The following is a 26,719-nucleotide window of genomic DNA, read 5'->3' as shown; positions in this document are numbered from 1 at the left end:
GATGTTCTCTCCTGTGAAATATTCCCACTGGTGCAGTCCAGGATGCAGTTCAGTTACAAGTAGCATCTCCTGATGTCACCCAGAGTGGACATTAAATACCTTGTTTTTCTTCCCACACAGCATGTCCTTTCTCACATGGTTGAACTCATTCTCCACAACTGTTTTGTCTTTGTGCGCTGCAGGCTGACACCTTAAAAGAGAGATATCAGAAGATTGGGGACACAAAGAGAAACACTCCAGTTGAAGTTCTCTGTGAGAACTTTCCAGGTAAAGCCCTGATGGGATCGTGTGAGTGCAGCTGGAGGTGGCCATACCTTGTTAAATGGGATGGGCCTGCACATCTCTGACACTTTCTCTGTCAGAAAGTATTGGGTGACGTGTATCCATCACGTTGTTCCTCAAGCTGGCAAACAACTGAAGCTGCTGCTATAAATTAGCAGGGCCTGAGGTCTTAAATTGACCAAAACTCCTCTCATTAAGGAGGCTGGACAGTGCTCAAGGGCCTTGTATGCCTGTTTTACTTCTTGGCTTCCTTCCAAAAGAGCTCCTCATTATTTTCCCTCTCCCAAATGACCGTGCTTAAACTACTGAGTTAATTCTTTTCCAAATGGAAGGTTTTGCAGGTGTTGCAGGTGTGGGTGGCCAGCTTGGAAGATGGGATGGTGTGTCTGTCCATGAATCCCACCTTCTGGGAGCAGTTTTAAGGAGAGTGTTACTAAAGGGTGCTTCTAGCCAAGCCCAGCACCTGATCTCATGTTTACCAGACCTTGGAGCTGGAGGAGCAGGGCACAGAGTTAGTGCCTTCCCCAGGGTCCCCTGTGCACAGAGTGGGCTTGGGAGGTTTTGTGGAGTGTTTCTGAAGGCCTCACACCAGGGAGAGCACCCACAATTAATCCCATTCCTGTACTGCCACATGTCTTTCCCAGCATGAGGAGCAGCAAGCCTGGAATGGGATCATTGTACACTCAATTTACTTTAATTCCCCAGATGTCTCATTCCAAAATCCACCTGGTTCCAAGCAGAACAGCTTCAGGTTGGCTGTTCTCATCTTTTGGCCAGTACTCCTCCTCACAGCTCCTTCAGGTCTGGGCTGATAGGAGATGAGAGAACTGAGTTGTGTCCCTTCCTTGCCTGAAACTGGTTGTTCTCCACCTTCTGGAGGTACTTAAAAGAGAGGATTCTTTCTTCTCCTTTCTTTTCCCCCTCTTTTATCTCCACAGAAGCCACAAGCCACAGACAGAGTTAAGTATCAATAAGCAGTACTGTTCTTACTTTTGTCAGCTGAAGTCAAGGCCATGAGCCCAGGGAGAGCTGGGAAAAGGCAGGACATGAGCTCCTAGGATTCAATATTCTGTGCATGCAAAGTGAGACCCAGATGCAGGAAAGCAATTATCTTATTATCTTAACACCAAACCCTGGTCTGTAAATTAACCCTCTTCAGGTAAATTAACCTTGGAGCCTCCCCTTCTAGTCTAGTTCTGAATATTCAGGCAGTGCCAATGTCATGATGGGACACCTTCCACTGTTCCAGGGTGTTCCAAGTCCCATCCAGCCTGGCCTTGGACACTCTCAGGAATGAGGCAGCCACAGCTTCTCTGGGCAAGAGCATTCTAAATACCTGTGAGCAGCCTGTTGTCAGGTTCAGTGAGCTTATTTCTCACTCTGTTTATTTTTATACAAATGTATAGAATAAATCAAGGTGTGGAAGTCAGATTTGAGCAGAGGTGAGACTTCCATCTTTGCTTGAATTGTTTTCCGTTGAGGACTGTTGGGAAAACCATGACTTGTAGGAGAAAAGCCAGAGGTAGTGCTGGCAGCCCAGACATTGGTTTCTAAGAACTCATTTGGAAGGTTCAGGCTAAAATCTGCTGCTTTTTGCCCTTTCTGACAGAGGAGATGGCCACGTACCTCCGCTACGTGCGGCGATTAGACTTCTTTGAGAGACCAGACTACGATTACCTGCGCACCATCTTCACGGAGCTCTTTGAGAAGAAAGGCTACACCTTCGACTACGCCTACGACTGGGTCGGCAGGCCAATTGTGAGTTGTCCCTGCCACATCCCGTGCCTTGCCTTCCAGGTGCTGCTCCCCCAGCACTGCCTTTCTGTTCCCAATAATCCCAATTAATGCCAGTGAGTTTAGGATTTAATCTTGTTGAATTTGCAGGCAGTCCTGACATGGGAAGAGATGAGAATCTTGACTCCATGTTTCAGAAGGCTGGTTTATTATTTATGATTTATGTTATATTAAAAGAAAATTATATATTAAAACTACACTAAAGAATAGAGAAAGGATTTCATCAGCAGTCTAGCAAGGAATGAAAGGGAATCATAATAAAATCTTGTGACTGACCAGAGAGTCTGAGACAGCTGGACTGTGATTGGCCATTAATTAGAAACAACCACAGATGCACCTGTTGCATTCCACAGCAGCAGATAACCATTGTTCACATTTCATTTCTGAGGCCTCTCAGCTTCTCAGGAGAACAATCCTAGCAAAAGGATTTTTCATAAAATGTGTCTGTGACAGAATCTTTCAAATCTCAACACAGTGAGATGTCCTGATGTTGTGTTCAGGGGGTTCTTGCAGTGCCTGAGGGACAGAGGCCCCATCCACCTCTCTGGACATTCAAGCCTCATTTTCCTATTTGTGACAATGATCATTATGAGACTGCTAGACTAGTCCAGCACAGGATTGGAGACCAGTATCTAAAATCCATCTTAAAGCAGGAGAATCACAGAAACCCTCTGTAATGGTCACGTTCCCATCAAAAAGGTACAGGAGATTGAGGCAGGGCTCTGAAGGATGTTCAGTGGATATTGGAATCACAGAATGGTTTGGGCTGGAAGGCAAGATCGCAATGCCCACTTTGTTCCAACCTCCTGCCATGGGCAGGGACACGTTCCACTGTTCCACTGTCCCAGGTTGCTCCAAGCCCTGTGTCCCACCTGGCCTTGGGCACTGCCAGGGGTGGGGCAGCCACAGCTGCTCTGGGCAGCCTTGCCAGGGCCTCACCACCCTCACAGGGAGGAATTTATTTTCAAATATCTAATCTGAACTTGCTCTCCTGAACTCATAATGTCCTGGAGGACACTCAGAGGCTGAACCAGCTCTGTACAGTACATGGAAAGGAAATGTGGGAAAAACCAACCTCCATTTAGCATTTCCATGACTCCATGTACACATCACCCTGATCTCATTGCACGACTTTTACCATCAAAACCCAGTTAAACTCAGGCAGACCTTAGCCAAAGGATGTATCATGGGGAAATATGGTAGAAGAATCTAAAGCTCTTTGTTCTGGATCATTGGATCATTCTGCTCACAACCCACCCCCAAGAGCAGTAATGACATCTGTAAATGAATTGTCATTGGTGCCAGATCAAACGCCATCCGTGCTAAACTTGGTACCACTGCTTTAGTGTCCCAACTATATTTAGTGTTCCCCATGCTTACTGTGCTCAACAGAGTTCCTAAGAAATCATTCCCTTTGTGAATCAAGATTTTCCCTTCGTTTTTCTTTAATTACAAAGGCAGTTGATAAAGAGCACCTTGTAAGACAAGTGTGCTATTGCTGACAACCACGGTGGTTGCCATGGAGATCTCGATGTTGGGAGCAGGGATTATGACTTTGGTGAGAAGAGAGCAGATGAAGCTTTAATTTTAACACATCCTGTTTCTATGCAAGCGTGATTTTTACAAGTGGTGAGACAATGGGATGAGGAAAACAAGTCTGTATATTTTCAGTTGTAATAATTCTGTGTGAGACACACTAGGTGTGATCTGACATCGAGACAGGCACCTAACTGTATCTTCTTAATTAATTTTTACACAAGACATTTGGTGCTGGTATCCACCGCCAAATTTCATGTCTGTAAATCACAGGGACTTTATAGCCCTGCCTGTAATTCTCCTTGGCTCCTTTGGGCAGTGATTTGATGTTTTTCTTCTTCCTGCTGGCTTGACAAGGTGGGTTTGTGCATGTGAGAATCTTAGCCCTAACCAACACCTTATTTTCCAGCCTACTCCTGTGGGATCTGTCCACGTGGATTCTGGGACCTCTGCAGTGACCAGAGACAGCCACATGCACCGGGACCGACCATCCCAGCAGGCCCTCCGCAATCAGGTGTGTTCCCTGGCTCTCTCCCAGTATCCTGGCACTGGGCAAGCAGGAGCCACATGGCATTATGGATGGCTGGGGCTGACTCTTGGTCATAGCAGGGACAAATCCCGCTTAATTTAGAGATGGTGATTTGAGGAGAATGTTGACGGTTGTTGAAATAAGGTATCAACCAGTGGAATTCCTCAGTATGGTGAGCTAACCAGAGTCCACTTTGGAATGGGGTTGTTTTTCTGTAGTTTGTGGGTAAACAGGTTAAAGTTGATCATCCAGCATGGTTAAACTCTGTGACTACCACATTTTTGAGGTGCTTTTACTCATAGCACATGGACTGTGGAGCAGACTGAGAGTTGTGCAGGTTCCCATGTTCCCTCTGCCCACAGAGCTTGTGGCTGTGACAGGGATGTGTGTCCCAAAAACATCCATGTGTCCTTCATGGCGTGTCCAGTTCACAGTGGGAGGGTTGCAGAGCACAAAGGACAGGCAGGGCAGAACCCTCAGGAGGGCAGCACAGTCTGGATGTGCCATGGGGAAATTGAATTTCCCATTTCTTCCTTTGTCATTGTGCTGTTTTGTTGGTGTTGAGAGTTTGGGTTTTCTGTGTTAACGGAATTCTCAGACGTGCAGTAGATCTCCCAGCTGGAGCTGTTGCTGCTCTTATTCTCAGGGAGTGGTTCCAGGTTTATTCTGCTCCCCACCCTCCAGTTTCTGCTGAGTTCCTCGAGCTGGGGTTTGTGGGTACAGAACCAAGCCTGGGGTGTCACAGCCTGTCTGGGCTCAGCCTTCCTGGGCTCTGAAGGGTCACACAGCTAACACAGGGTAGGACACATCCCAGTCCATCAGCTGCAGTCAGGATAACCCCTCCTTGGCTGTAGGAGGCCGGGTTGTTTGCAGCATGTGTGCATGGTGATGAGTGTGGGCTGGTGTGTGAGCCCTGATACAGTCATCTGCTTTAATAAATACCCTGATGGATGCAGTAACCCCCTGTTTTTGGGGGGATTGTTCAGCCAGGCTCCTATTGTCCACCTTTACCACAGACCTTCACATTGTGTATGTGTGAGACATCGTGTTTCCTTGACAGCACAGTGACACCTGGCTTCGTTTTCAGGCATTTTAGTTCACAAAGGCACAAAGAAATCCCAAAATATGCAGGCAGTCTGCAGGCCTTGTTCTTCTGAGCTGCACAGATAGTCCAGATCTGGATTGCACAGCAGCTTTTCTCATGTTTTCACCTAAGCATTATAGGATGATGAATTGTTTAATATGCCATGGAGGAAATCAAGTTCTTCTCACCAAAACACAATTCTCTTCTGAAGGATGTTCCCTTAAAGTCTTGAGCAAAGCATTTCTCTAAAGGAAAAAAACCAAAAAATAAATGCCTCCAAGTGAATTGGAGGCATGGGTTTGGGTCTCCAGATTTAATGGCCTAATTTTTGTTCTTGGGTCTAATAATGCAGATTCTCTCTTACAATATTTGACTCCTAGTAAAGAGCTAATGTGGAATCACCTCTTTGTAGCCTTTTCCTCTGGAAAGTGAAGTGTTTTAATCAAAGATGAGTGAGCTTTTCCCCCCTCTGTCTTTAGTTTTGCCATGTGATTTGGGGGAGTTTCTGGAATCTTTCCCTGGATGCATTTTCACTGCTCACAACCTGGGTTTATCCACTGGAGCCTCTTGTTTCCTGGCCAGATCAATGGTGGCTCATTCAGCTGAGGCCTGAGGCCAACACAGATGTGTTTGTCCCACACTTTCCAGACCTGGGAAGCATTCTTCCCACTGGTCACTTGGGTTCAGGTGTGCTGAAATCTTGTGGGTCTTAGGTGAGCACTGCATGTGCTGTCATCTGAGCTGGGTGACTGCCTTGGTTTGAAAGACAGGGGTCTGCCAAGGAAAGTGTGAACCTCCCTTGGAATGGAAAAAACATGACCCCCTTCCCTCTCAATTATTACAGCTTTGAAATGAAGGGGCTTTCAGGCAGAGATGGGGAAAGGATGAACAGTTCTTTACCAGTGTGTGTGTATAACAAGGCCCACAAAGCCTAGCTCTGGCACTGACCCCAATCCCAGCACAATCCCAGCGCCAAACCCAGCACAATCCCAGTCCCAAACCCAGCACAATCCCAGCCCCAAACCCAGCACAATCCCAGCCTCAAACCCGGCACAATCCCAGTCCCAAACCCAGCACAATCCCAGCCCCAAACCCAGCACAATCCCAGCCTCAAACCCGGCACAATCCCAGTCCCAAACCCAGCACAATCCCAGCCCCAAACCCAGCACAATCCCAGCCCCAAACCCAGCACAATCCCAGCCCCAAACCCGGCACAATCCCAGCCCCAATCCCATTCCCTATCCCAGCTCAATCCCAGCCCAGCCTCTCCCGCCTGTGGCGCGGCCGCCGCTCCCTCACACGGGAATGGCGGCCGGGCCTGACAGAGGTTCAGGGCCACAGCGGGAACCTCAGAGCCGTGGCTGTCATAGCTGGGACGAGCAGATCCCAGAGTAGTGAATGAATGTGTCAGAAACTCCACAGCTGTAGCAGGAGCCGTGGGGTCTCCTGGCAGGCGGGGCTGGGTAGTGGCAGCCTGGCTCCTAAACATGGCCGTGAGAGGCTCCCTTGGAGCAGGGAGGGGCTCACAGTCCTTGTTTTTGCTCTTAGGCATCCCACTAGATGTTAAGGGTCCTTTCCAGTTTGATTGGGTGTTAATAAAGTCCCAGTCCTACAGCTTCTCTTACGAGCAAAGGCTCACCCCCACTAAGGAAGAAGCAGTACAGGGCTGGGCTCCAGCAGTGGCAGTGAATTCTCCCCACAGTAAACAACAGCTCAAATGTTCTCCCCCAATGCTGACAGTGAGAGGGGAGCTGCACCCAGCCCCTTCCCTCAGCCTAAAATCTGACAGCGAGAGGGGAGCTGCACCCAGCCCCTTCCCTCAGCCTCAAATCTCTTGGTAACTCTGCCCTTCCCCAGAGAAACCCCTCAAGTAAGAGGGTAGCCAGCTGCACATTTACCCCTCCTCCTCCTCCCAGCCACATCTTTTGTTCTCTTAAGTATCTTAGCAACAGATGGGACAACATTTCCTGAGAGAAAGAAACAAAAGGAAAAACCCTAACCACCAATAGTGACCCACCTGAGCTTCACGTGCAAGTGCAGAGTGATTCTTCTAAGAAAATAAATGAAGTTCTAATAATTTAAAACACCTGGTGTTCTTCTGTTGAGGGCAAAGAGGAATCTTGTTAGCCAGAGCATCCTATCTACTTTACTGCAGAAACCCAAAAAGCCCCCAACCCTCTCTTCAGTCAAGCAGGTGTGGATGTTTCCTTCTGTACTGCACAGGTGAATCAGAGTGTGGTACTGCCTTTGGGTGAAATTAAATGTTTGGCTTCAGTTTATGTTGCAAATTTTAGTTTAAAAAGATGTGTTTGAGGGAGGTTGAGCTTTGTGAATCCCATCTTGCTGCAGAGCCAGGTGCTCTGCTGTGTGTGGCCTGACAGACATAGTTAAATACTGTCAGTGTAATTGTGGCTGTGCTGAAATCCATGGAAGTGAAGCTGTTCTAAAGAAATTATTTCCAGAATAGATCTTTCCCTTCATTCAGCAGCTAAAGGAGATGAAATCCACTCCCACAGTGGATCACTGCAGCCACCACGGAAGTAAATAATGAGGTGCACTTGGTAAAGGGGAATTTTAGCCCAGCTAAAAGTGTCAGTGCCTTGTGTTCTGCAAAGAAACTAACTCACTAACCAATACACCTTTATTTCTTCTCCTCATTCACCTTTTGCCCTCCCTTCTGTTTCTTTTATGCTCCTGAACTCCTGAGCAGGCGTCATCGGATCGCCGAGGGGAGTGGGAGATCCAGCCCAGCCGGCAGACAAATACCTCGTACTTGACATCTCATTTGGCTGCAGATCGACACGGAGGATCTGTGCAGGTACCTCTTCCTTCTCTTGTGTTAAACCCCCTGAATTCTCCTCAAATTGCAGCAACGTTGTGGCCAGGAGAGCAGTTTCATTGGTGCTGTCCCATACGTCGTGCTCAAGCCATGGTTTGGGAGGGACCCAAGCTGTGATGGCCAACACCATGGCTTTTACTGTTTCAACAAGTTTTTTTAAGCTTTTTTTAAGTTTTGAGCCCAAATTTGTTAAACTGAAAACAAAAAGGAGTGGCCTTAGTAGATCTGGTCTATAAAGTACCCTCTATTCTATCTTGGAGATGCTCAAGGCAGCTGAAGTAGGATTTGTTGTACATAGTTCCCCATTAATATTGGGAAGAGTTGAGCTGTTCCACAGCAGATCACCACCAGTTTGAGGGCACGGTGGGCACAAGGTGGATCTTCAGGGGGTTGCACTGCCAGGAGATGAGCAGAGGATGTGCCACAGTCACATCTGTGGAGCTGGCACTACCAGTGTTTTTAAATTCCTGAAAAATTCCTATTTGTGAAGCTCTACATGTCCTGGTTGTCACTTAGGCTCGCTGAGGGACTTTCTGGCACTAAAGCCAGAGTGAGCTGGCTGGACAAGCTGGAGAGAAGGTGCAGGAGTCATCCAAGCAAAGAAGAACTCTGCTATCGCTGCCTCTTTGGCACAGCTTTGCTGTGAGAGCTGGCTCTGCTGTCAGACACAACACCCTGAACAATGGCTCTGGTGAAATGGGAATTAGTGCTCGGAGCAGGACAGAGCTGAGCCAAGGAGACAGGTAGTGCAGGATGTCCCTAAGGAAAATGCAGATTAGGTTGACATTTTTACTTATTCTTGATACTAACTTGGGTTTAATGTGGTTTTGGCTTGATTAGCCTTGGTTCTCTTTTAATTTAAAAAATATTTTAGTGAGTAACAGAAAAACAAAAATAAGGAGGACCTGATGAATGTGTAGCTCTGCTTTCAGATGTGAGCAGAGAGTAACCTGGAGAAGTGTCCAAGGTCAGGTTGGGTGGAGTTTGGAGCAGCCTGTTCTAGTGGAAGGTGTCCCTGCCCATGTCAGGGGGTTGGATTAGATGAACTGTAAAGGCTCTTTCTGACACAAACCAGTCTGTGATTGTACAACTTCAGCACTCAGTACAGACTAGATGTTCTTATTGACTTTTTTTAATGTGAGTGTCCTGTTCCACAATAAAAGGAGCCTACAAGCAAACCTACAATTCCTACAAGTGATCCCCTGCTCCCTCCCAGCAACCTAATGCAAAATGGCTCTCCTTGTGTCATAGTTAGCTGCTTTTATGTGTTAATCTTCTTCCCACAGCCTGAATTCCCCGAGCATCCTTCATGGGCAAGTGGGAGAGGTCACTGACAGGGCTGCTAGCACAGCATGTACAGCTCTTACAGGAGTCTTTCATCTCATGTATAACATATGTTGAGGCATGATAAAAATCAGATTGGTCCCTCTCAGTGAGGGGAATGTTTCCTTGTGACAGCAGCACTGAAGCAGCCCTAGAATTGAATGGGAAGAGTTGCCAACCTGAGCAGTTTATGAGCTCCTTGTGCCACTGTAAGCACTAAAATTCTGCTTATCTGCAGTTGGGAGCAGGAAATGTGCTGTGTGTGGCTGCTAAGCTGCAGAGGCTGGAATTGTTCCTCAGCAGATGCCCCAGCTCATGCTGGACTTTGGCAGGTCAGCAGCTTTGAGTCCCCATTCCCTTTAAGGCAGAATTTGCCACATGAAGATGAAGTGAAAAGCAAGGAGGAAAATCAAAGCCTTTTGTAACATGGAATTTAGCTGAACAAAGTGTGGGAAGAGCCCTGTGAACAATACAATTAAGTGGCAATGCTCTGCAGATCTGCATGGGAAGCGTGGGGGTCTGGAGAACCCAGGGCAGCCCAGGCATGATGAGTAAGGAAAGAGGTGAAGACCAAGGAATTGTCACTTGAGGAGAGCACCATGTGAGCAGAGTTCTGACTTGTCCTGGCAGAGCCCAAGGGGCCTGGTTGGCAAAAACAGCAGCTCCTGGTGTTCAAAATAGTGTGTATTCAAAATTAACACAATGTGCTGACTAGGGGACATCTGCTCCAAGGGCTTCCTTCCCTTCATCCCTGGTGGTCAGATCATCCAGAGCCACCAGGAGTTCTGGGTACCACCCCTACCCCCACCCCATGGGAAATGCCTCCTTTTACCTTGTAGAAAGGCTAAGAGGAGGTCCTGTCAGGCAACAGGACTGTAAAAATGTCAGGAGGAAACAACCAGCATGGTACAGCTCATGTGAGTAGATAGGGCTGGCAGTCAGTGCTCACACCAGTGCCTGCACTCCCAGAGGGGCCTCTCGATGCCAAGTCATGGGCTGGGCACAGGAATGTGAGCAGGGGAGCACACACAGCCTCCTGCCTGCTGCTCTGCTTTGGCTGCTCCAGCCTGGAGCCTCCAAGGCACCCACAAAATTCACCCTCCTGAGAGGGTGAAAAGAGACAGGAGTAAATGGTGCTGTGTCAGCTTTCCCATTCCCTCAGCAGGCAGGCTCGTGAACAGGATGTTCCTCTGTGTTGCAGGTGGTGAGCTCAACCAACGGGGAGCTGAACGTGGACGACCCCACAGGAGCACACTCCAACGCACCCATCACAGCGCAGGCGGAGGTGGAGGTGGTGGAGGAAGCTAAGTACGTTTGCTTTACACCAGCCTTTCCACTGGCTGGTCATTATCCTTCTCCTGGGAAGCGAGTGGGGACATTTCTCTGTGGCAAAGTCCTCAGTGCTCGTGTCCCGTGCCCTTTTCCTTGCCTATTGCTGCTTTTGTGCATGGTGCCTTCAGTGCTGCTGCTGCTGCTGCTGCTTCTCTTTGACACTTGTCATGCCTGGAGAACATAACTCTTACTCAGAGCATGTATTGCCAGATAGACATGTCAGGAGCACAGATACCAAAATCCTGGGAGCTGATCTCAGGAATCCCAGTGAGCAGCCCCCATTGCAGAGGGAGAACACGCTGTGCTTTTGTGCTGAGAGTGTAGGAGTAGCTTGAGCATAGCTCAGCAAAGAGATCCTTGGTCTGAGAGTTGTCACTTCATTTCTGGCTGTGAGAGGTGTGTGACAGGTATCCAGAACAGGCTGGAAGTAACTCCTGCAGGGATGGGAGTTCTCCCTGGGGGTTCTCTTGGTCCAGCCCTGAGAAGCTGAGTGAGAGGAACCAGAAGCAGCTTGTGGAGGGGAAAGTGCTCCCTCTAAGCTGACCTCTCCTGTAGCTTGTGGTCAGGTGTGAGAACTGCTGTTGGAGCTGCTGCTTTGACCATTTCCTGTCCTGTATCCGGCACCATCATGTCACCTTTTGCACCTTGTCACCGCCTCTGAACTAAACCAGGACCTGTCACTGCAGGGTCACCACAGAGTTCTGGCACCCCCAGGTGAGGGGCCAATAGGCCCAGGGCTGCCTTTGAACTGGTCAGTGCTGAGACATGGCCCAGCTGCCTGGTTATTATTTGACTGGGTGATTCTGGTGCCACTTGTCCCCCGTTGTTTGCCTCAACCTGTGCAGGCACTTGTGTATGAAAAGTGGCAGGTGTAAGGAAGGGTGTATGGATGGAAAAGGTCCCTAGGTGTGTGTCATCTGTGCTGGTTGTCCTGAAGGTGTTGTGCTCTCTGTTCCCCACTCCCTCAGGGATTCCCCAGTCCCTTGGGCAGCCATGTGTGTGGGATCTTGCTCACTGGTAGGTGGCCTGGCTGGATCCCAGCAGCCACAGACACACCTTCTCCTCCCAGCCCAGGAAGCCTCAGATTTGCTGCAGGCTCCTCATCAAGCTGGGAGGGTGGGGGAGATCTTGAGGAGCAACTTCCAGAGTGGGAAACATTCCTGTTAGATGTGGGTTGTGTGGCCAGCAGAGACCACCAGCTTGGCATCGTGGGCTCTGAAGGGGGTCCCTCCAGGCATGTGTCTCCTAGGATGGGGCAGATTGTCATCCTCATCAGTTCTGATCCAACAACCCAGTGCAAGGAGGAACCAGGAACATCTCCAGCCCATGTTTGTGCAGCGAGGCCAGGTCCAGCCCCACTCTTGTGTACTAGGGAGACATCAAGGCAGGTGGGAAGGAGCTGTGCCACCCAGGCCTTATCCCCCTGCACATGGAGCTGTCCTGCCTCTCTCCAGCCCTTGTTTGTGTGCTCCCAGATCGGTTTTGGAGGTGCTGGGAAGCAGAGCATATGTTGCTTTGCACTGACAGGTTTATAATTCCCAGGCATAGGTCACTTCATTCTGTTTGTCACAGGGAGAGTTTGTCTTCCCTTACATCTGATCACACAAGGACAAAGGACTTTGGGATTCTGCTCTGCAGGAAAGGGTGCCAGAGAGAGCTGGCAGGAGCTGGAGCTGGGCTCTGTGTTTTGAGATGCTGTGCAGTAGTGGGATGGGCTTTCCCTGGCACTCCACAGGCAGAGCTGTGCCAGGGCTCCTGCTTGGAGCGTGCTGGAGAGAAGCTCCTGATTCTGGCAGTGGGTGTCGCTGGAGGGCAGGGCCCAGGGGCAGATCCATCATCGGGCCCTTCTGCTGCTGCTGGAGCTGCAGGGGACAAGAGCTGATGGAGGCCTGGAGTTCCTTCAGATGAGAACGTGAGGGCAGAGTGGTGTGAGTGCCGGGGCGGGCGGCGGGCAGGCCTGCTGTGTGTCTGCCGCTCTGCACTGCATGTTTGCATGGCTGCAGTGACTCGCTTCCATCCCACCTCTGTGAACTAATCGCTCTTTCTTCCTTTCTGTGTTTTTTCTCTATACTCTCTGTAGCTGCCTGAAAATGCTCAACTTGTGGTGAGTCCCTCTCTCCAGTCCACATGCAAGGGGGAGCGGACCAGACTAGACTGGGGTTGGCAAAACCAAACCCACCAAACGCTAAAAAGGCACAAAGTCAAAGCCAACCCAGAGCCGTTTTGATTTCAGCACCATTTGCAATATTGGGGAGGGCATGGGCTGTGTCTGACCGGCCACACTAGGCTGAGGGATTTGGCTGATCTCTGAGTGGATGGATGCAAAATCAGATTTGAATCCTTTCCTATTTGGCTTTCCATCTCCCCCAAACGTTTACGTCTGTGAGCAGATGATGCCTGATGGAGTTGGGCAGAGTCAGGCCTAGGCTGGCTGAGCCTCTTGCAGGAATTCCTCACACAGACGGTTACAAAGGGAAAACTCTGCACTGAGTGTTGAAGAGAAGGGCCACTCACTTCCTTGGAAAGTCTCCTCTTGGAGAAGCACAGGCCAGGGAGGATGGAAGGACAAGGCCAGGGAGTCCTCATTAGTCACAGAGCCCCTACTGAGAGAGGACAGGTGGCTCCTTTCCAGCCAGCTAAGGTGCAGGTGAATGGGCTTCTCCAGGAAAGAAGGGCTGGGAAGGTTGGGATCAGCACTGGTCCAAGCCCAGCTTGGGGTTTTATCAGACCTTTGAAGCTACAGTGTTCCAGTCTCAGGTTGTCCCAGGAGGTGCCCTTGGGGAAACCACGTACCCAGTAAGGGAAGGGCCATGCAGACACTCAGATGAGTTTGTAGGTTCCAGGGTGGGCTGATGGGTGGAAATTGCCACAGAGTGAGGGGGCCAGGGCCGTGTGTGGCGAGGAATGTCCTTGTTGGATGGGAGACTGACTCTGCCCTGCTCTCCATAGGCATTGCCTCCAATACCTCTGGCATCTCTGGCTTCTCTGTATGTCGTAGTCTGGGGCTGTTCTCTTGAGCATCATCTGCATGCAGAGAGACCACGTTCTGTAATTGTCAGCCTGCCTTATCCTTTTATTTTGGTGTTTTGCCTCTGCCTGTCTGAACTGCCAGGATTTCCTTTCCTGAACCCTTCCCTGGACCTCTTGAGTAAGAGCCTAAAAAGACAGTCACAAGAAAAACCAGCCAGAAGTCAGTCAGCTCCCTTTGTTCGGTGCCCAAGGAGTCGAGTGCTGCTCAGCCCCTTCTTCCCTTACCCGCTGCATGCCAAACCATCACTCATGCATTCTCCATCCTCTCCCTGTGACGTCCCCCTGACTCTCCATCGCACAAGCCATGGAGGAAGGTGGCTACTGTGGGACAAATACTGCAGCAGGCTAAAGCAGGAGATGGTGGCAGATGGCCGGGGACAGCAAAATGCCAGAGCAGTCCTGGGGTGGGGGTTCCAGGATGGGATGGGGGTGCTGAGGTGGCAGACAAACACCTCAGGGTGGGTGGGCAGCAATGGAGGCATCATTTGCCCTGCAAGGACAAGGGCTTCGCATTTCTCCTCGTCCCACCACTGAACTGGGCCTTTCAGGAGCCTAGAGACAAACCATGGACATCAGTCCATGCACTGGGAGGAGTCCCTCCTCTTGAGGGGCTGTGGGAGCTCTCCATGTCACAGGGAGAGTTGTTTGTTCTCCCACGCAGTGGATCTGTGCTGGCAGGCTCAGCTCATGGCAGGTTGTGCTCACACATCGCTTTTGCACCCCAGAGTGAAACTTGTGCACCCAGGGACAAAGATCTGAGTGAGAGCTCCTCCAGCTCTGAGAGGACAGGGGTGTAAAGCTGACACTCCATGAAGGACGCAATGAAAAATAGTTTGGAGAAGATGTTAGAGTGGTTTGGAATGTTTTTAGCCTACAACAGATGGTTGTAGGAAAAAACAGTCTTTGCATCCTCATGTTTGCCTGCCAGAGCTCAGGGAGCATTTGAACGACACACTCAGGCACATGGTTGGATTCTTGGGGCTGTCCAGCCAGGAGTTGGACTCAGTGATCCTTGTGGGTCTCTTCCAACTCAGGATCTTCTAAGACTCGGTGGTGTACTGTGGTTGTTTATCCAGGCATCCCTTCCAGCAGCCTGAAAGAGCAGTCTTCCAGCATCAGCCAGGCTTCTCCAGGGACTGCTGTCCCAGCAGATGGAGAAAGACACATAGCTTGGGAGGACTCTCACAGATGTGCAGAGCATTCCTGACCGTGGGCTCAGGGCAGAAAGGCAGATACATGTTCAGCACCAGGGAATTCTGCAGGAAGCCAGGAGGAGATTAGGCTCTGGCTGACTGTCCCAGTGTATCCCACAGGGAACCCACCACTCCTCACAGTTCAGCTGCGCTGGGCGTTCCTCTCCCCACCTCAGCCTCCACTCTCCATCCTTCTTGCTTCCCCTAACCCTGTGCACCACCCTCACAGCGGATGGGGGAAGAAGCAGGGGTTCTGCATCCCAGCACTGAGCGATTGATCCAAGGTGGAAGCTCTGGTTATCGTGAAAGGTTCAGTAAAGAAACCTGGTCCCTGAGCCGAGGTCTCTTTGGAACTCGTTTTGCTAGTGAACAGTGGTGAAAACCGTGTGTTTGTGGCTGGGAAAAGCAGCCAGAGCTCACCTCCCCAGCCCAGTTCCTCTCGGGTGGGACACAGGGAGTGGAGCACCTGGGTCCCTGTTTTGCTGCTTTCCCAGATGGCTCCTTGCCTTCCAGTGGAGCCTGGGAGGGAGAAGCCCAGCTGGGAGGGAGAAGCCTGGCTGGCACTCTGGGGCCTGGCAGTGAGACACCCCTGCTGTCCCAGTGCAGGCTGGAGGTGTCACCCACCCACCAGCACCTGCCCCCAGCCCAGCAGAGTGGTGGGGCCCAGGCCGGGCAGGCAGAGATGCTGTTGCATGAGGACAAGCGGGGGGACAGCAGGGACATCATGGGGACATTGTGGGGACATCACAGGCTGCCAGGCGTGGGGCTGACTCTCCCTCCTTGTCCTTTGTGCCCCAGGTGCTGCTGCTTCTTTAAGAGGAAACGGAAGAAGACGGCTCAGCGTCACAAGTGACCGGTGCCTCCTGGGCCTTGCAGGAACCACCACGCCTGCAGCTCCTGCCCTGTCTTACTGGAAGGGGCTTCTCTTTAGGAGGGAGGAGGAGGAGGCATAGGAGGAAGAGAGAAAAGTGAAAACAGAAAAGAAAAAAAAAAAAAAACAAACCCAAGTGACATTTTAAACCAAAAAGAGAAGAAAACGTTCCAAAACAAACCACTCTGGGGTGGATCTGCTGAATGGTCTCCCTCATTCACTCCAAGCCTGAAGCTCCTTTTGGGACCAGGACTGTGGCTGGCTCAGGTCTTGGTCGCCCTGGGAGGGGGGCTGGCTGGCTGACCCTCCTTCCCATTGTTTACGGTGAAGGCATCGTGTTGACGCAAACCTGAGGACTGTGCTTAGTTCCTGCTCACTTTCCTCCCCTCCCTCCCCTGCACTCTGCTCCTCTGTCCTCCTCCCTCCTTAATTAAGTGAAGAAATTCCATAGGCTCGATTGGCTGTGGAGAGGGCAGGAGGATGCGGGGCAGGCAGGAGAGTTGCTAGGAGAAGGGCCTGACTGCTGCAGCAGGAAGAGACAGGTTCTCTCTGTGGCTCCTTGGGAACAGTTACACTGTAATGTGCAAGCTGTGAGAAATTTGCAATCTACTGTTCCAGTTAGGGTTTTTTTTCCGGCTCCCTTGACACCTCCCTCCTGTGACAGTAACAGAGCAGTGTGGATTGTTTTAAAGAAGCTGACGTCGTTGCACTTTTTATTATTTTTAGCATTTACAGATGCACATTGTATCTGTGGATCTCTGCGTGGCCACGCCAGCGCAGGCAGACATCCAGCGGGGAGGATGGTGGGGTGCACGGAAATGCCCTTGGTGGAGTGGGGATGTCCACAACCCTCGTGCCAGTCTGGGGCTCCTGACGCCCACCTTGGGCCGCGCGCTGAGGAAAGCATACTTGAATTTCCAATCACCCTTCCTAGCTGCCAGTGAATGTCCTTGCCATGGTTTCCTACGCCGTGCCTGACCCAGCTGGCCAGAGAGGCGAGGCTGATGCCCAGCATGGGCTGGAGGGAGCAGCATGGCTTTTGCCAGGCCAGAGAAATTTGTGCTGGTCTAAGAGGTAGATCAGGATTGAGGTTCCTGGGAAACAGCCATTTCCTGAAACGTGGGCGTTTCTCAGTGTGGGTAGCCAGGCAGCCTTCCCAAATCCCTCCTTGGGAACCTTCTGCAAGAACATATTAGTGGGAGGAAAGCATCCCCAGCAGGGGAGAGGATACTTCATGCCTTAACACTGATCCCATGTCCCGGTGGTCAGATAGGTTTGACTGGAATCGCCTTCACATCCTCTCTGTGAGCGCGGGGCACCATCCCAGCCCCGCAGCAGCCACGCTTCTCCTGCACCACTTTGAGCCAAACCCATAGCAAGGAAAGGGCTTGGGGTGCTTTGCACACCCAGAAAAACACTGAAATCATGCATCCAACTGCAGTGTTTCCTAGTTTGGAGATGAGGCTGTCCAGGGGTTACTGGAGAGGTGGGAGAACTCAAGCAGCTTTGGGGAGATTATAAGTAATTTGTTGGACTTTGACACCAGATCAGGCTGGAATAGTTCAGTTGTCATAAACTTGGGCCTGGCTTACCCAAAAATCATGGAGAGCCTGAAGGGAGGAAAGGGAGAGACTAGATCTCATTCTTGTTTATTTGATTTAATGCTAAGCTGTGTAGCTTGGAGTTCACAGAGCAGCATTGCCAGGAGGTTCAGTTTCCCTGGCTGGTAGGAGCAGGCTTAGAAGGCACAAAATCAGCCTGGGCAGCAAGCTCTGGGCTTGCTCCTGGTGCATTCCTGAGTCAGGCAGACACTGGTGTGGTGCCAGGGTGTTAAAGCCTCCCTCCTGGCCAGGATCCCAGCAGGGCAATCTCTCCTCCATTCTCGGCTGCGTTCTCTCCATGCCTTACCCCAGAGAGCGCGACGGAGGCGCAGAGCCCTGGGTTCACACGTGCACCTCCTTCCTTCCCCCTCAGCAAAGCGCTTTCCTCCAGCCAGGCCGTGGGCTGGGCTGGGAGCAGGGCAGGAAGGGCACACTCACCTCCCACAGGCAGGTGCCAGGTGTGCCACAGGGAGGGCACGGCCATGGGCACATCCCACCTTTCCCCCTCCGACTCCTCCGCTGCCAGTGGTTCCCAGAAGCTGCGTGTGTGGCACAGGCATTCCTCTCTCTGCTGTAGGAAACCATGGTTTGGCATCTTGGGAGGGTGTCCAGGGGCAGGGGCGCTCCCCGGGGCGCCGCCCTGCCCGCTGCCCACAGAGCTGGCCCTGAGACACTTCCGTTGCTGCCCTCCCAAGCCCCACTAAGTGCCTGTCACCAGAACTCGATTCCTTCTGCATCTCCTGCCGTGTTTGGTCATTCCTCGCTGCCTCCACTCAAGGAGCAGCTTGTAGTTGCAGCATATGTAAGTGTTTGCAGGGTGAGGGAGGGCGGGGGGGGGAAAGGGGCCATCTCAACAGGTTTTGTTCCTAAATGTTTTTGGTTTCTTTTTGTTTCGTTGTTTTTTGGGGGGTTTTTTGGTTTTTGTTTTTTTTTTGGTTTTTTTTAAGTGAATGTATTTGATCGTTTAGAAACTTTCCTGACCTTGTTTTTAAGTGGGTTGGTTTGAAAGCTTATTTCATGGTGACCCACTACAGCTTCTCTCCAGAGATACGGTGTTCTTTTAATCCTACAATGATGTGTTTGTAGGGGAGGACTGTCCCCCCACGGCATGCTGGTAATGCTCACTTGTACCAAGCCCTGTTGCACTATAATCGTACGTTGGACTCTTCAAAAAAAAAAAAAAAAAAGGGCAAAGATGTGGGGTGGCTTTTTAACAAAAAGAAAAAAAAAATTAAAAAAAAAAAAGGAAAGAAAAGAAAGCAGGTTACCAGCAAGTCCTGTGCTTGAGGGACCCGCTGTCCCCGGGGAGCTGGGAGGTGACAAGGAGAGCAGCCAGACTGAGCCAGCCATGCTGTGGTAGGATGTAGGGCATTATCCTGGGCAATCCCTCCTCTCCGTGCCGGGAGCAGTTGGCAGCCAGGAGGCCCCAGGCAGGGGAGGGCTCCTGGGGCTCCTGGTGCAGGTGCCTCTGACGCCGCTCTCGGCCCTCCAACGTTGCGATGCAGTCTTCTGAGGTATCAAGTGAGATGATTTTTTTTTTTTTTCAATAAAACATTGCACTGCTGCATTGTTCTCCATGAATAGAAGTATTTATTACCTCAGCCTGACCACGGCACTTGTGTTTTGTCTTCCTTTGGCTCTGCTGGGCGCTTGTGCCACCCTCTGTTCCCTTCGGAGGGGACAATGCATGGGTGGGACCATGTGGGACCTTCTCAACTCTTCATGCATTACAGCCATGGGTGGTTCAGCCCTATGGAGCTGGGCCAGGGCATGGTGGTGCTGATGTCCCTTCTCCCTGGGCACACACATTCCCACTTCAGCCATCCTGGAATGCGGGATGCCTTGTCCCACAGGGAAAGGGGTACTGGGACCTGCCCCCTTGGCAAGGCTGTGGGATAAAGACTGAAGGAAAGAGTGAGAGAAGCCATAATTCCTCTTAAATACCTGGAGAGGCCAAGATGGAAGCCCACAGGATTTTCTGTGGTGTTGCAGATGCGATATGTTCAGCTTAGCACCATCACTGATCACTGAAGGTGTCACTGCCCATGGCACGGGTTAGACTTGTAAAGGTCCCTTTGGACCCAAACCAGTCTGTGATTGCAAATTCTGCAGGCAGTTAGACATGTGGGAATTAGGTTTTCATCAGGTCTGGGGCACTGTCAGTCCCCACAAAGATAAATCTCAGAGGTGGAAATGTGGGTTCCAAGGGTCAAGGAGGGAACCTTTGAGGCTCATCTCCTGCTCAGAGCACACGTGTCCCCAGACAAATTTTTGGGAGCAATAAATGAAAGATCATGCTAAAAATAATACATTTAAAGCTGGGAATCAGGGGAGGAAATCACGAGAGATCAGAGCGTAGAGCAGGTTCCAAGTGTGGGAACACTTTGGTTCAGGTGTCTGAGGGGGTACAGCGCCAGCTGCTCTCAGAGGCGCTTTGGCTCTGGGGTGGCATCTGCAACGCGCCCGCTCAGCCTTTGACTGCAGCCATTCAGCTCGCCGGGGGCCGCGGCTGCTGCTACCGGGGACACACCGGGCCCCGAGGACAGAGCGGGGACAAAGCAGGGACACGCCGGGCCCGAGGACAGAGCGGGGACAAAGCAGGGACACCACAACGGGACACGCCGGAACAGCGCCCTCGGCGTTCCTCAGGCCCGCCCTCCGCCCATGGCCATTGGCCACCGCCACCCTCGGTCCCGCCCCCTCCCACCTCCTCCCCCTCAGTGACCAGTCACTGTGGCGTTCCGCTCATGATTGACGGCGCCGCGGCCGCCCAGCGAGGGGCAACGTGGCATACGCCCGCGCTCCGCCCGGCCGGAAGGGGCGACTTTCCCCCCCTGTGGGACCCTGTTGGTCGCGCCCAGGCGGGCGGAGCGGGCGGGCGAGCGGTGCGGGCGGTACCAAGAGGCGGTGCGGGCGGGGGTGCGCGGCGGGCGTGGCCGGATGCCGGCGGCGCGGCGGGCGCTGTGGCCGGGCTGCGAGCGGCGCAGGATGAAGGTGCTGGTGGCGGCGGCGGCGCTGGGCGCGGCCCTCCTGCTCCTGCTGCCCGCGGCCTCCCGCGCCGACGAGCGCAAGAAGGGACCCAAGGTCACCGCCAAGGTCGGGGGGGGCCGAGGCGGGGCCGGCGGGGGGGATCGGGGGAGATCCGGGGAGTGGGAGCCCGGATGGGGCGGGGGAGACCGGGAGAGGGAGAACTTGGGGTGAGGGGCCCTGGATGGGGCTGGGATTCAGGGTGGGGTGAGGCCTGAGGGAGGGAGGGCCCAATGCGGGGGTTTGGGGGCACCTGGAAGGGGGAGGCGGCCTGGGGAAGCTGAGGGAAGGCCCGGGCTGAAGGCTTTGGCTGGGAGCTCCAGCTGGGGTGATTGTGAGGCTGCTGGGGGATGCAGCCAGGGCTGTGGGCACCAACCAACCTCCCATAGTGAGGGTTTGGGCCTGGTTGGAGTTAAAGTTGGACTTTTGGGGGTGGGTTGGCCCAGCAAGGTGAGTCTGGCTCCCCTGATGCCCCCTAACCTTCCTCCCTCCACCCAAGGTGTATTTCGACCTGCGGATCGGTGAGGAGGATGTGGGCCGTGTCGTCATCGGGCTCTTCGGCAAGACGGTGCCCAAGACAGTGGAGAACTTCATGGCCTTGGCCACCGGAGAGGTGAGGGGCCCGCAGCACCCTGGGCCTTCCCGGGTCCTGCTCGGTGCCCTGGGGCAGCGCTGGGGGCATGGAGCTCTGGTCTGTCCCTTTGCCTCACTCCGTATTCTCCCTCCACACCCCCAGAAAGGATTTGGCTTCAAGGGCAGCAAGTTCCACCGTGTGATCAAGGACTTCATGATCCAAGGAGGAGACTTCACCCGTGGTGATGGCACTGGAGGTAACCTGGTGGATCCAGGCCACTGTCTTGGAGCGAGGCAGCAGCTGCAATTCCAAGCACTGCAGGGCTGTCCCTGGCACCAGTGTAGAGCTGGAGCTGGGTGGAATCAAGAAGGCATGGAGCTCACAAAGACACGGCCTCAGAATTGAGTGCTGGGAGCCTCCTGCTCCTCTCCCTTGGCACAACACCCCTGTCCAGCTCCCTGCAGCAGCCCATGGCTCATGCATCCCTGTGGCATCAGTGCTAGTCCCTGCTCTGGAATTGCTCATTCCCCCACCCGCCTCATTTTGGAGCTACCGCCACCATCACCCCTACCTGCCATATTCCATGAGACCACTGTGGCCTTTTTGTCCTCCCCTTTAGGGAAAAGCATCTACGGGGACCGTTTCCCTGACGAGAACTTCAAGCTGAAGCATTACGGGCCAGGCTGGGTGAGCATGGCCAACGCTGGCAAGGACACCAACGGCTCCCAGTTCTTCATCACCACCGTGAAGACGCCGTGGCTGGACGGGAAGCACGTGGTGTTCGGCAAAGTGCTGGAGGGAATGGTGAGGCAGGGACAGGGAGAGGGGTTGGTGCTGTGGGAAGGGCTTGGCTGAGCTGGGTGTGCTCAGTGTCCCACTGTGCCCCACCAGGACGTGGTGAGGAAGGTGGAGAGCACAAAGACAGACAGCCGGGACAAGCCCCTCAAGGACGTCACCATCGTCGACTGTGGCACCATCGAGGTGGAGAAGCCCTTTGCCATCGCCAAGGAGTGACAGGAACAGGGACCAGGCCCTGCCAGGCTGTGAGGGGCTGTGGGACGGGGCTGCTGTGCTTCCCCTGCCCTGGGGCCACCGGGTCCCGCTGTGTCCCAGTGCCAGCCCCTCTCCCTGCTGCCTCCAGCCAGTGGGACAGGGCACAGGCTGCTCTTCCATCACTTTTGTAAGAAGCACATGCGCCAATAAATGTGACCAATGTGTTTTTTAAAGAGCTGCCTCTCTCCTGCCTTCAGAGAGGTGCAGATCACTCTGCATCCCTCAGCCAGATGCACCCCTCAACTTCCAGCCCCCCTTCCAATCTTCCTTTTTTATCATCTCATCCAGCTGGGAGCAGTGCCACAGTTGGCCCTGGGTTTGTTTTGGAGAATTCCACAGCACAGCACTTTGCCAGTCAGTCAAATCCAGGAGATTTATTGCACCAAAGCCTGGATGCAGGGAGGTTTTCCAGCACCACTCAGCATCCAAGGGCTCGTTCTGCGAGCCCACAGCAGCAGGGGGAAGGCAGAGCTCCTGCTCTGCCAACAAAGGCACTTTGCATGGTGGTGGGAGAGCATTCCCAACATCCCTTCAGCTTCTCCCAGCAGGCAGGGGTGAGTGTCACCACAAGGATCCTTTCTCTCCCCACTGCATCCCCAGGTGCTGGGTGGAACTCATCATTCCAGAGGCTGGGGGTGCTGCCAGGCCGGGACACGGCTCAGGGGCAGGTAGAGGCCCTGCAGGACCCCGCTGAGGACGGTGTTGGGGAGCAGCTCTGCAGGGAAATGGGGGTGCTGTAACAGCTGGGTCCCTCCTGGGCCCCACTGAAGGAGAAGCACCTTTGTAGGAGCCTCTTGGAGGTTTTGGAGCCCTGCTCCCCTGCCCTGCTCCTTACCGGGGCCGTGTGGCCGCACGTAGGGATCCGAGCAGAAGCCGACGGTGGGGCGCTGGGGGGGCAGGAGTCTGGTGCTGCTGTGGGAGAGGGGACACCAGTCCTCAGCCTGTCCCCAACCCCAGGTACTCGTTAGGGGCAGGGGGACAATCCCAGTGCCGTGTGGGATAACCCTGGTGCCGGCAGAACTCATTACTCACGGGGGGCTGCTGCCCTTGGGGCTCTGCTGGCACCGCCGCACCTTCAGGAAGTCCAGGATGTCCTGGGGCAGCTCCTTGTTGTGGTACAGCACACCCTGCAATGCCCCAGGGGGGTCAGCACCCCATAAACCCCTCCCAAACCCACCACCGTGTGTTCCTCACCCCTCAAACCCAGCCTGACCCTGCCATACACCCCCACCTGCAGGTAAACCTCCAGGGCCTGCCGGCGCTGCTCCAGCGCTTTGGGCATCCAGTTGGGCACATGGCGTGGGGGGAAGTCGGGCACCTTGCAGGTCTTCTTGATCTGGGGAAGGTGTGGGGGGATCAGGGCAGGCCAGAGAGGGCGAGGCCGGGCCTCCCTCGTCCCCTCCTGCAGAGCTGGGGGCCCTCACCCGCTTGTGCAGCGCCTGGAACTCGCTGTAGCGCTTGGTCACCGTGTGCCGCCGGCCATTGCACAGCACCTCCACGCGGAACACCTGCGTGGGACAGACACGGTGTGCTCCTCGTCAGCCCCAGCCTCACTGTGCTCACCATCCCTCATCATCCTCACCCTTCTCGTCAGCCCCAGCCTCACTGTGCTCACTGTTCTCACCATCCCTCCTCATCAGCCTCAGCCTCACCATCCTCACTACTGTACTCGCCATCCCTCATCATCCTCATCAACTCCAGCCTCATCATCTTCAGCATTCTCAGCATCTCTCATCATCCTCATCAGCCCCAGTCTCACCATGCTTGTTGTTCTCACCATCTTCATCACCCTCACTATCCCTCATCATCCTCACCATTCTCACCAGCCCCAGCCTCAGCACCCTCACCATCTTTATCACCCTCCCCATCTTCATCACCCTCACCACACTCATCAGCCCCCAGAGGAGGTAGGCTGTAACTCACACACCTGTGGAGAGCACGTGGGACACTCCAGGACACGCAGAGACCCCCAACCTCCAGGGCAGACCCCCAACACCCCCACAGCCAAAGGGGGTGCCATGGGGCCAGGCAGGACCCCCACAAGCACATGGAACACAATTCCCCCCTTCCAACGGGAGCACAGCAAGGTGTGACATCCCAACCCCACCAGACAGGGACCCTGGGGCTGGCAGGGACCCCCAACAGCTTGGGGCATGCAGGGACACCAGGAAGGGACATGTGGGGACAGAGGGAGACAACCTTTTGTCCCCAAGGCAGGTGAGGTCCCCTACCTAGGGACAGTCATGGATCCCCACCCTCCTGGGGAAGGCAGGAGAACCCTTCTTTCCCCCACAGCAAGGGGCCCCCCCAGCTCCAGTGGGGATCCCCCAGGCCAGGGACAGCCCCTGCTGTCAAGGGTGAGCCCCTGAGGACACCCCCATCCCACAGGAACGCCCCAGGCCAAGGTAGAAGGGCAGAGGACGCACCTCAGACAGAAACCCTGTGGGGGCCTCTGCCCAGCACCCCCTGGGCCAGGGACCCCATCCCCTCCCCTTCAAGGGCTTTGTGTCCCCCTTCCCACAAGGGGATCCCTGAGGACAGCTGGGGACCTCTCCTCCTCAGGGCAATGATCCCATCTGCCCACCTCTCCCCCTGCCTCCTCACTCAGTGCACAGTTGGGACCCCTGGAGGAGGTAAGGGCTGCTGGGAGCCCCCCGAGCACTTGGAGCATGTGGGGACACCCCAAATGACACATTAAGAGCCCCACACCCTCCACCACCCAGGGCAAGCAGGCACCCTCAGGCCCAGGGCAGAGGGGGCACCCAGAGACAGACAGGATCCCAACATCCTTGGCCAGGGGTCACCTGGTCAGAGGGGATCCCCAGGGTAAAGGAACAGCCCCTGGGCCAAGTGGGGCTCCCCAGTTACACCTGGGGACCCTCAGTCTCTGACTCTCATGGAGATACACTCGGGGGCAGGTGGGGAGCCCGTGGGAGAGACAAGATCCCAGAACAGGACCCCGGGGTGGGCAGGAAGAGCCTCCAACCCCTGAGGCAAGTGGGGGCACCACTGAGATGTGGGGACCCCAGGGGACAAGGCAGGACCCTGCACCCCTGGGGAAGCTGTGGGACAGACAGACAGACAGACTCGCGACTTCCAGGGCAGGAGGTGCCCCCGGCAGGGCCCCAGGGCAGGTGGGCACCACCCAGGGGCACTTGAGGACCTGCAGCCCTTGAGGCTGGGACATTTCAGGGTCGCCTGGGGGAACGAGGGGACCTCCAGTGCCAGAGCAGGGGGGGCATCCCGGGGAGAGAAGGGAACCCCCAGCCATGGGGGCTACAGAGACCTCGCCCCTTTCAAAGGTGAGGAGTCTGTGCTCTCCTGGCTGGGACAGGCAGAGGCCTCCAGTCCCTCCCTCCCCAGGCCAAAACAATCTCACCTTGCCGACCTCCCCCCTTCCGTCCTCCAAGGGCAAAGGGTCCCCAGCGGCAGCGGCCCCTGTGGGGATCCCGCCCGAATCCCCCGGGTCAGGGATCTGCTGTGGCTGCCAGGGACCCTCCCTGGGCCGTTTGGGGTCCTCCAAGCTCACAGGGACACCCCGACCCTGGGGGCAGAACAGGACAGGAGAGCTCCCCAGCCCCTGGGTTAGGGTGGAAGCACCGCTGGGCACGGAGAGAGCCCTGGGGAGAGGCAGAAACCTGCAAACCCCGCAGCCAGCGGGGACAGCGGCAGCAGGATCCCGCACCCCCGGAGCAGGGACAGCCCCGGGAGCAGAGACACCCCCCGAGCAAAGGGCACCCCAAGAGCAGAGACAGCCACCCCCTGTCAAAGGCAGGGGTTCTGTGTCTGCTCCCGGCAGAGAGGCCCCAGGGACATGCAGCGACCTCCATTCCCAGGGCACGTGGAAGACTCCTGAGGCAGAGAGCGACAAATCCCCCGGGAGCAGAGGGTGACACCCGCTGGGAACTTGGGGACCTCCAGTGCCAGGGAGGGACCCCCCAGAGCAGGGAGCCCCGGGGGAAGGCAGGGAGGGGCGGGGGACACTTGGGGACAAGCGGCGACCCCCAGCTCCCGGGGCAGGAGGAGCCACCCTCGCCCGCCCTCAGCCCCGTTCCCTGAGGGCACAGCCCAGTCCCGCTCGCCCCGTCCCGTCCCTCACCGTGTGCGCCCGCTCGGGGCTGCGCGCTGCCGCCGCCGGGGGCTCCGCCGCGGGGATGGACACGGCGATCATGGCCGGGACACGGCGATCACAGCCCGGAGCGGGGCCGGGGCCGGGCAGGGACCGCCCCGAGCGCCCCCGGCGGGGCAGGGCCCCGGCAGCCCGGGGGGATCCGGCGGGCCCGGAGCGCAGACGGAGGGAGCCGCGGAGGCGCCGCAGGGAGCCGGCTCCAGGGATTAGGGGAAAGGAAAGAGGGAAGTCAGCCCGAGCTGCCTTTTCGCTTTTTGAGCGGGTATCGGTTTTGATAAAGCGCACACGCGAGGCTGGGAGGGGTGAAGGAGCAATCCCGGGTAAGGGAGGGGGGCAGGAGCACCACAGCCCTGAGAGCTCCAGCGTGGATTCATTCCTGGGGAATGCCACAGCGTGGGATCGCCACAGAGCCCCGCTGAGCTCAGATCCCAAAAACAGCTTCCACCGGAGGAAAGGCACAGAGCCAAAGCCTAATCAAGAACGGGGACAGGTGGCCAGAGCAGCCCAAGGTCACCTCTGTCC

At 54.5% G+C, this 26,719-nt stretch overlaps 3 protein-coding genes across 6 annotated transcripts in view; 2 read left to right on the top strand and 1 right to left on the bottom strand.

Annotated features, from left to right (window-relative positions):
* CSNK1G1 (casein kinase 1 gamma 1) overlaps nucleotides 1–15,993 on the top strand; it is a 91,681-nt gene extending 75,688 nt beyond the window's left edge. For 2 of the 3 annotated variants that reach the window (XM_074549686.1, XM_074549687.1), the window contains 7 exons: nucleotides 183–267; nucleotides 1,892–2,040; nucleotides 4,022–4,126; nucleotides 7,936–8,043; nucleotides 10,589–10,695; nucleotides 12,800–12,823; nucleotides 15,741–15,993. In XM_074549686.1, coding sequence (XP_074405787.1) covers nucleotides 183–267; nucleotides 1,892–2,040; nucleotides 4,022–4,126; nucleotides 7,936–8,043; nucleotides 10,589–10,695; nucleotides 12,800–12,823; nucleotides 15,741–15,795 — 633 coding nt within the window. In that variant the 3' untranslated portion in view covers nucleotides 15,796–15,993. The remainder of the gene's footprint in view (nucleotides 1–182; nucleotides 268–1,891; nucleotides 2,041–4,021; nucleotides 4,127–7,935; nucleotides 8,044–10,588; nucleotides 10,696–12,799; nucleotides 12,824–15,740) is intronic. The other variant, XM_074549688.1, reaches the window with a different exon arrangement.
* Nucleotides 15,994–20,288: 4,295 nt separating this feature from the next.
* PPIB (peptidylprolyl isomerase B) lies at nucleotides 20,289–22,241 on the top strand. Its single transcript, XM_074549689.1, has 5 exons — nucleotides 20,289–20,510; nucleotides 20,941–21,054; nucleotides 21,178–21,271; nucleotides 21,635–21,819; nucleotides 21,907–22,241. Exons 1-5 carry the CDS (start codon nucleotides 20,355–20,357, stop codon nucleotides 22,027–22,029), a joined length of 672 nt encoding a protein of 223 aa, XP_074405790.1. The 5' UTR covers nucleotides 20,289–20,354; the 3' UTR covers nucleotides 22,030–22,241.
* On the bottom strand, nucleotides 21,642–26,376 carry SNX22 (sorting nexin 22). Of its 2 annotated transcripts, none has more exons than XM_005490336.3 (6): nucleotides 26,168–26,376; nucleotides 23,493–23,576; nucleotides 23,300–23,404; nucleotides 23,101–23,195; nucleotides 22,904–22,980; nucleotides 21,642–22,783 (listed from the first exon to the last, which is right to left on the bottom strand). In XM_005490336.3, the coding sequence occupies exons 1-6, from the start codon at nucleotides 26,237–26,239 to the stop codon at nucleotides 22,686–22,688; spliced, it is 531 nt and encodes a 176-aa protein (XP_005490393.2). In that variant the 5' UTR covers nucleotides 26,240–26,376; the 3' UTR covers nucleotides 21,642–22,685. The 2 variants fall into 2 exon arrangements, with proteins under 2 accessions (XP_005490393.2, XP_026651254.2); XM_026795453.2 differs by having other exon boundaries at nucleotides 22,904–22,977.
* Between the last annotated feature and the right edge of the window lie 343 nt (nucleotides 26,377–26,719).

The sequence above is a fragment of the Zonotrichia albicollis genome, chromosome 11 (genome assembly GCF_047830755.1).
Source record: "Zonotrichia albicollis isolate bZonAlb1 chromosome 11, bZonAlb1.hap1, whole genome shotgun sequence".
Taxonomy (NCBI): domain Eukaryota; kingdom Metazoa; phylum Chordata; class Aves; order Passeriformes; family Passerellidae; genus Zonotrichia; species Zonotrichia albicollis.
Note: the sequence above shows the minus strand (reverse complement) of the source record. Positions and strands in the feature narration are given on the sequence as shown.

Excerpts from the sequence above, each read along its gene's own strand:
- PPIB (XM_074549689.1), top strand. The coding sequence starts at position 20,355 with ATGCCGGCGGCGCGGCGGGCGCTGTGGCCGGGCTGCGAGCGGCGCAGG. Across the intron at positions 20,511-20,940 it reads GACCCAAGGTCACCGCCAAG|GTGTATTTCGACCTGCGGAT; the intron begins GTCGGGGGGGGC and ends CCTCCACCCAAG. Across the intron at positions 21,820-21,906 it reads GCAAAGTGCTGGAGGGAATG|GACGTGGTGAGGAAGGTGGA; the intron begins GTGAGGCAGGGA and ends GTGCCCCACCAG.
- SNX22 (XM_005490336.3), bottom strand. The coding sequence starts at position 26,239 with ATGATCGCCGTGTCCATCCCCGCGGCGGAGCCCCCGGCGGCGGCAGCG. Across the intron at positions 23,196-23,299 it reads CCCTGGAGGTTTACCTGCAG|GGTGTGCTGTACCACAACAA; the intron begins GTGGGGGTGTAT and ends GGGGCATTGCAG. Across the intron at positions 22,784-22,903 it reads CGTGCGGCCACACGGCCCCG|AGCTGCTCCCCAACACCGTC; the intron begins GTAAGGAGCAGG and ends ATTTCCCTGCAG.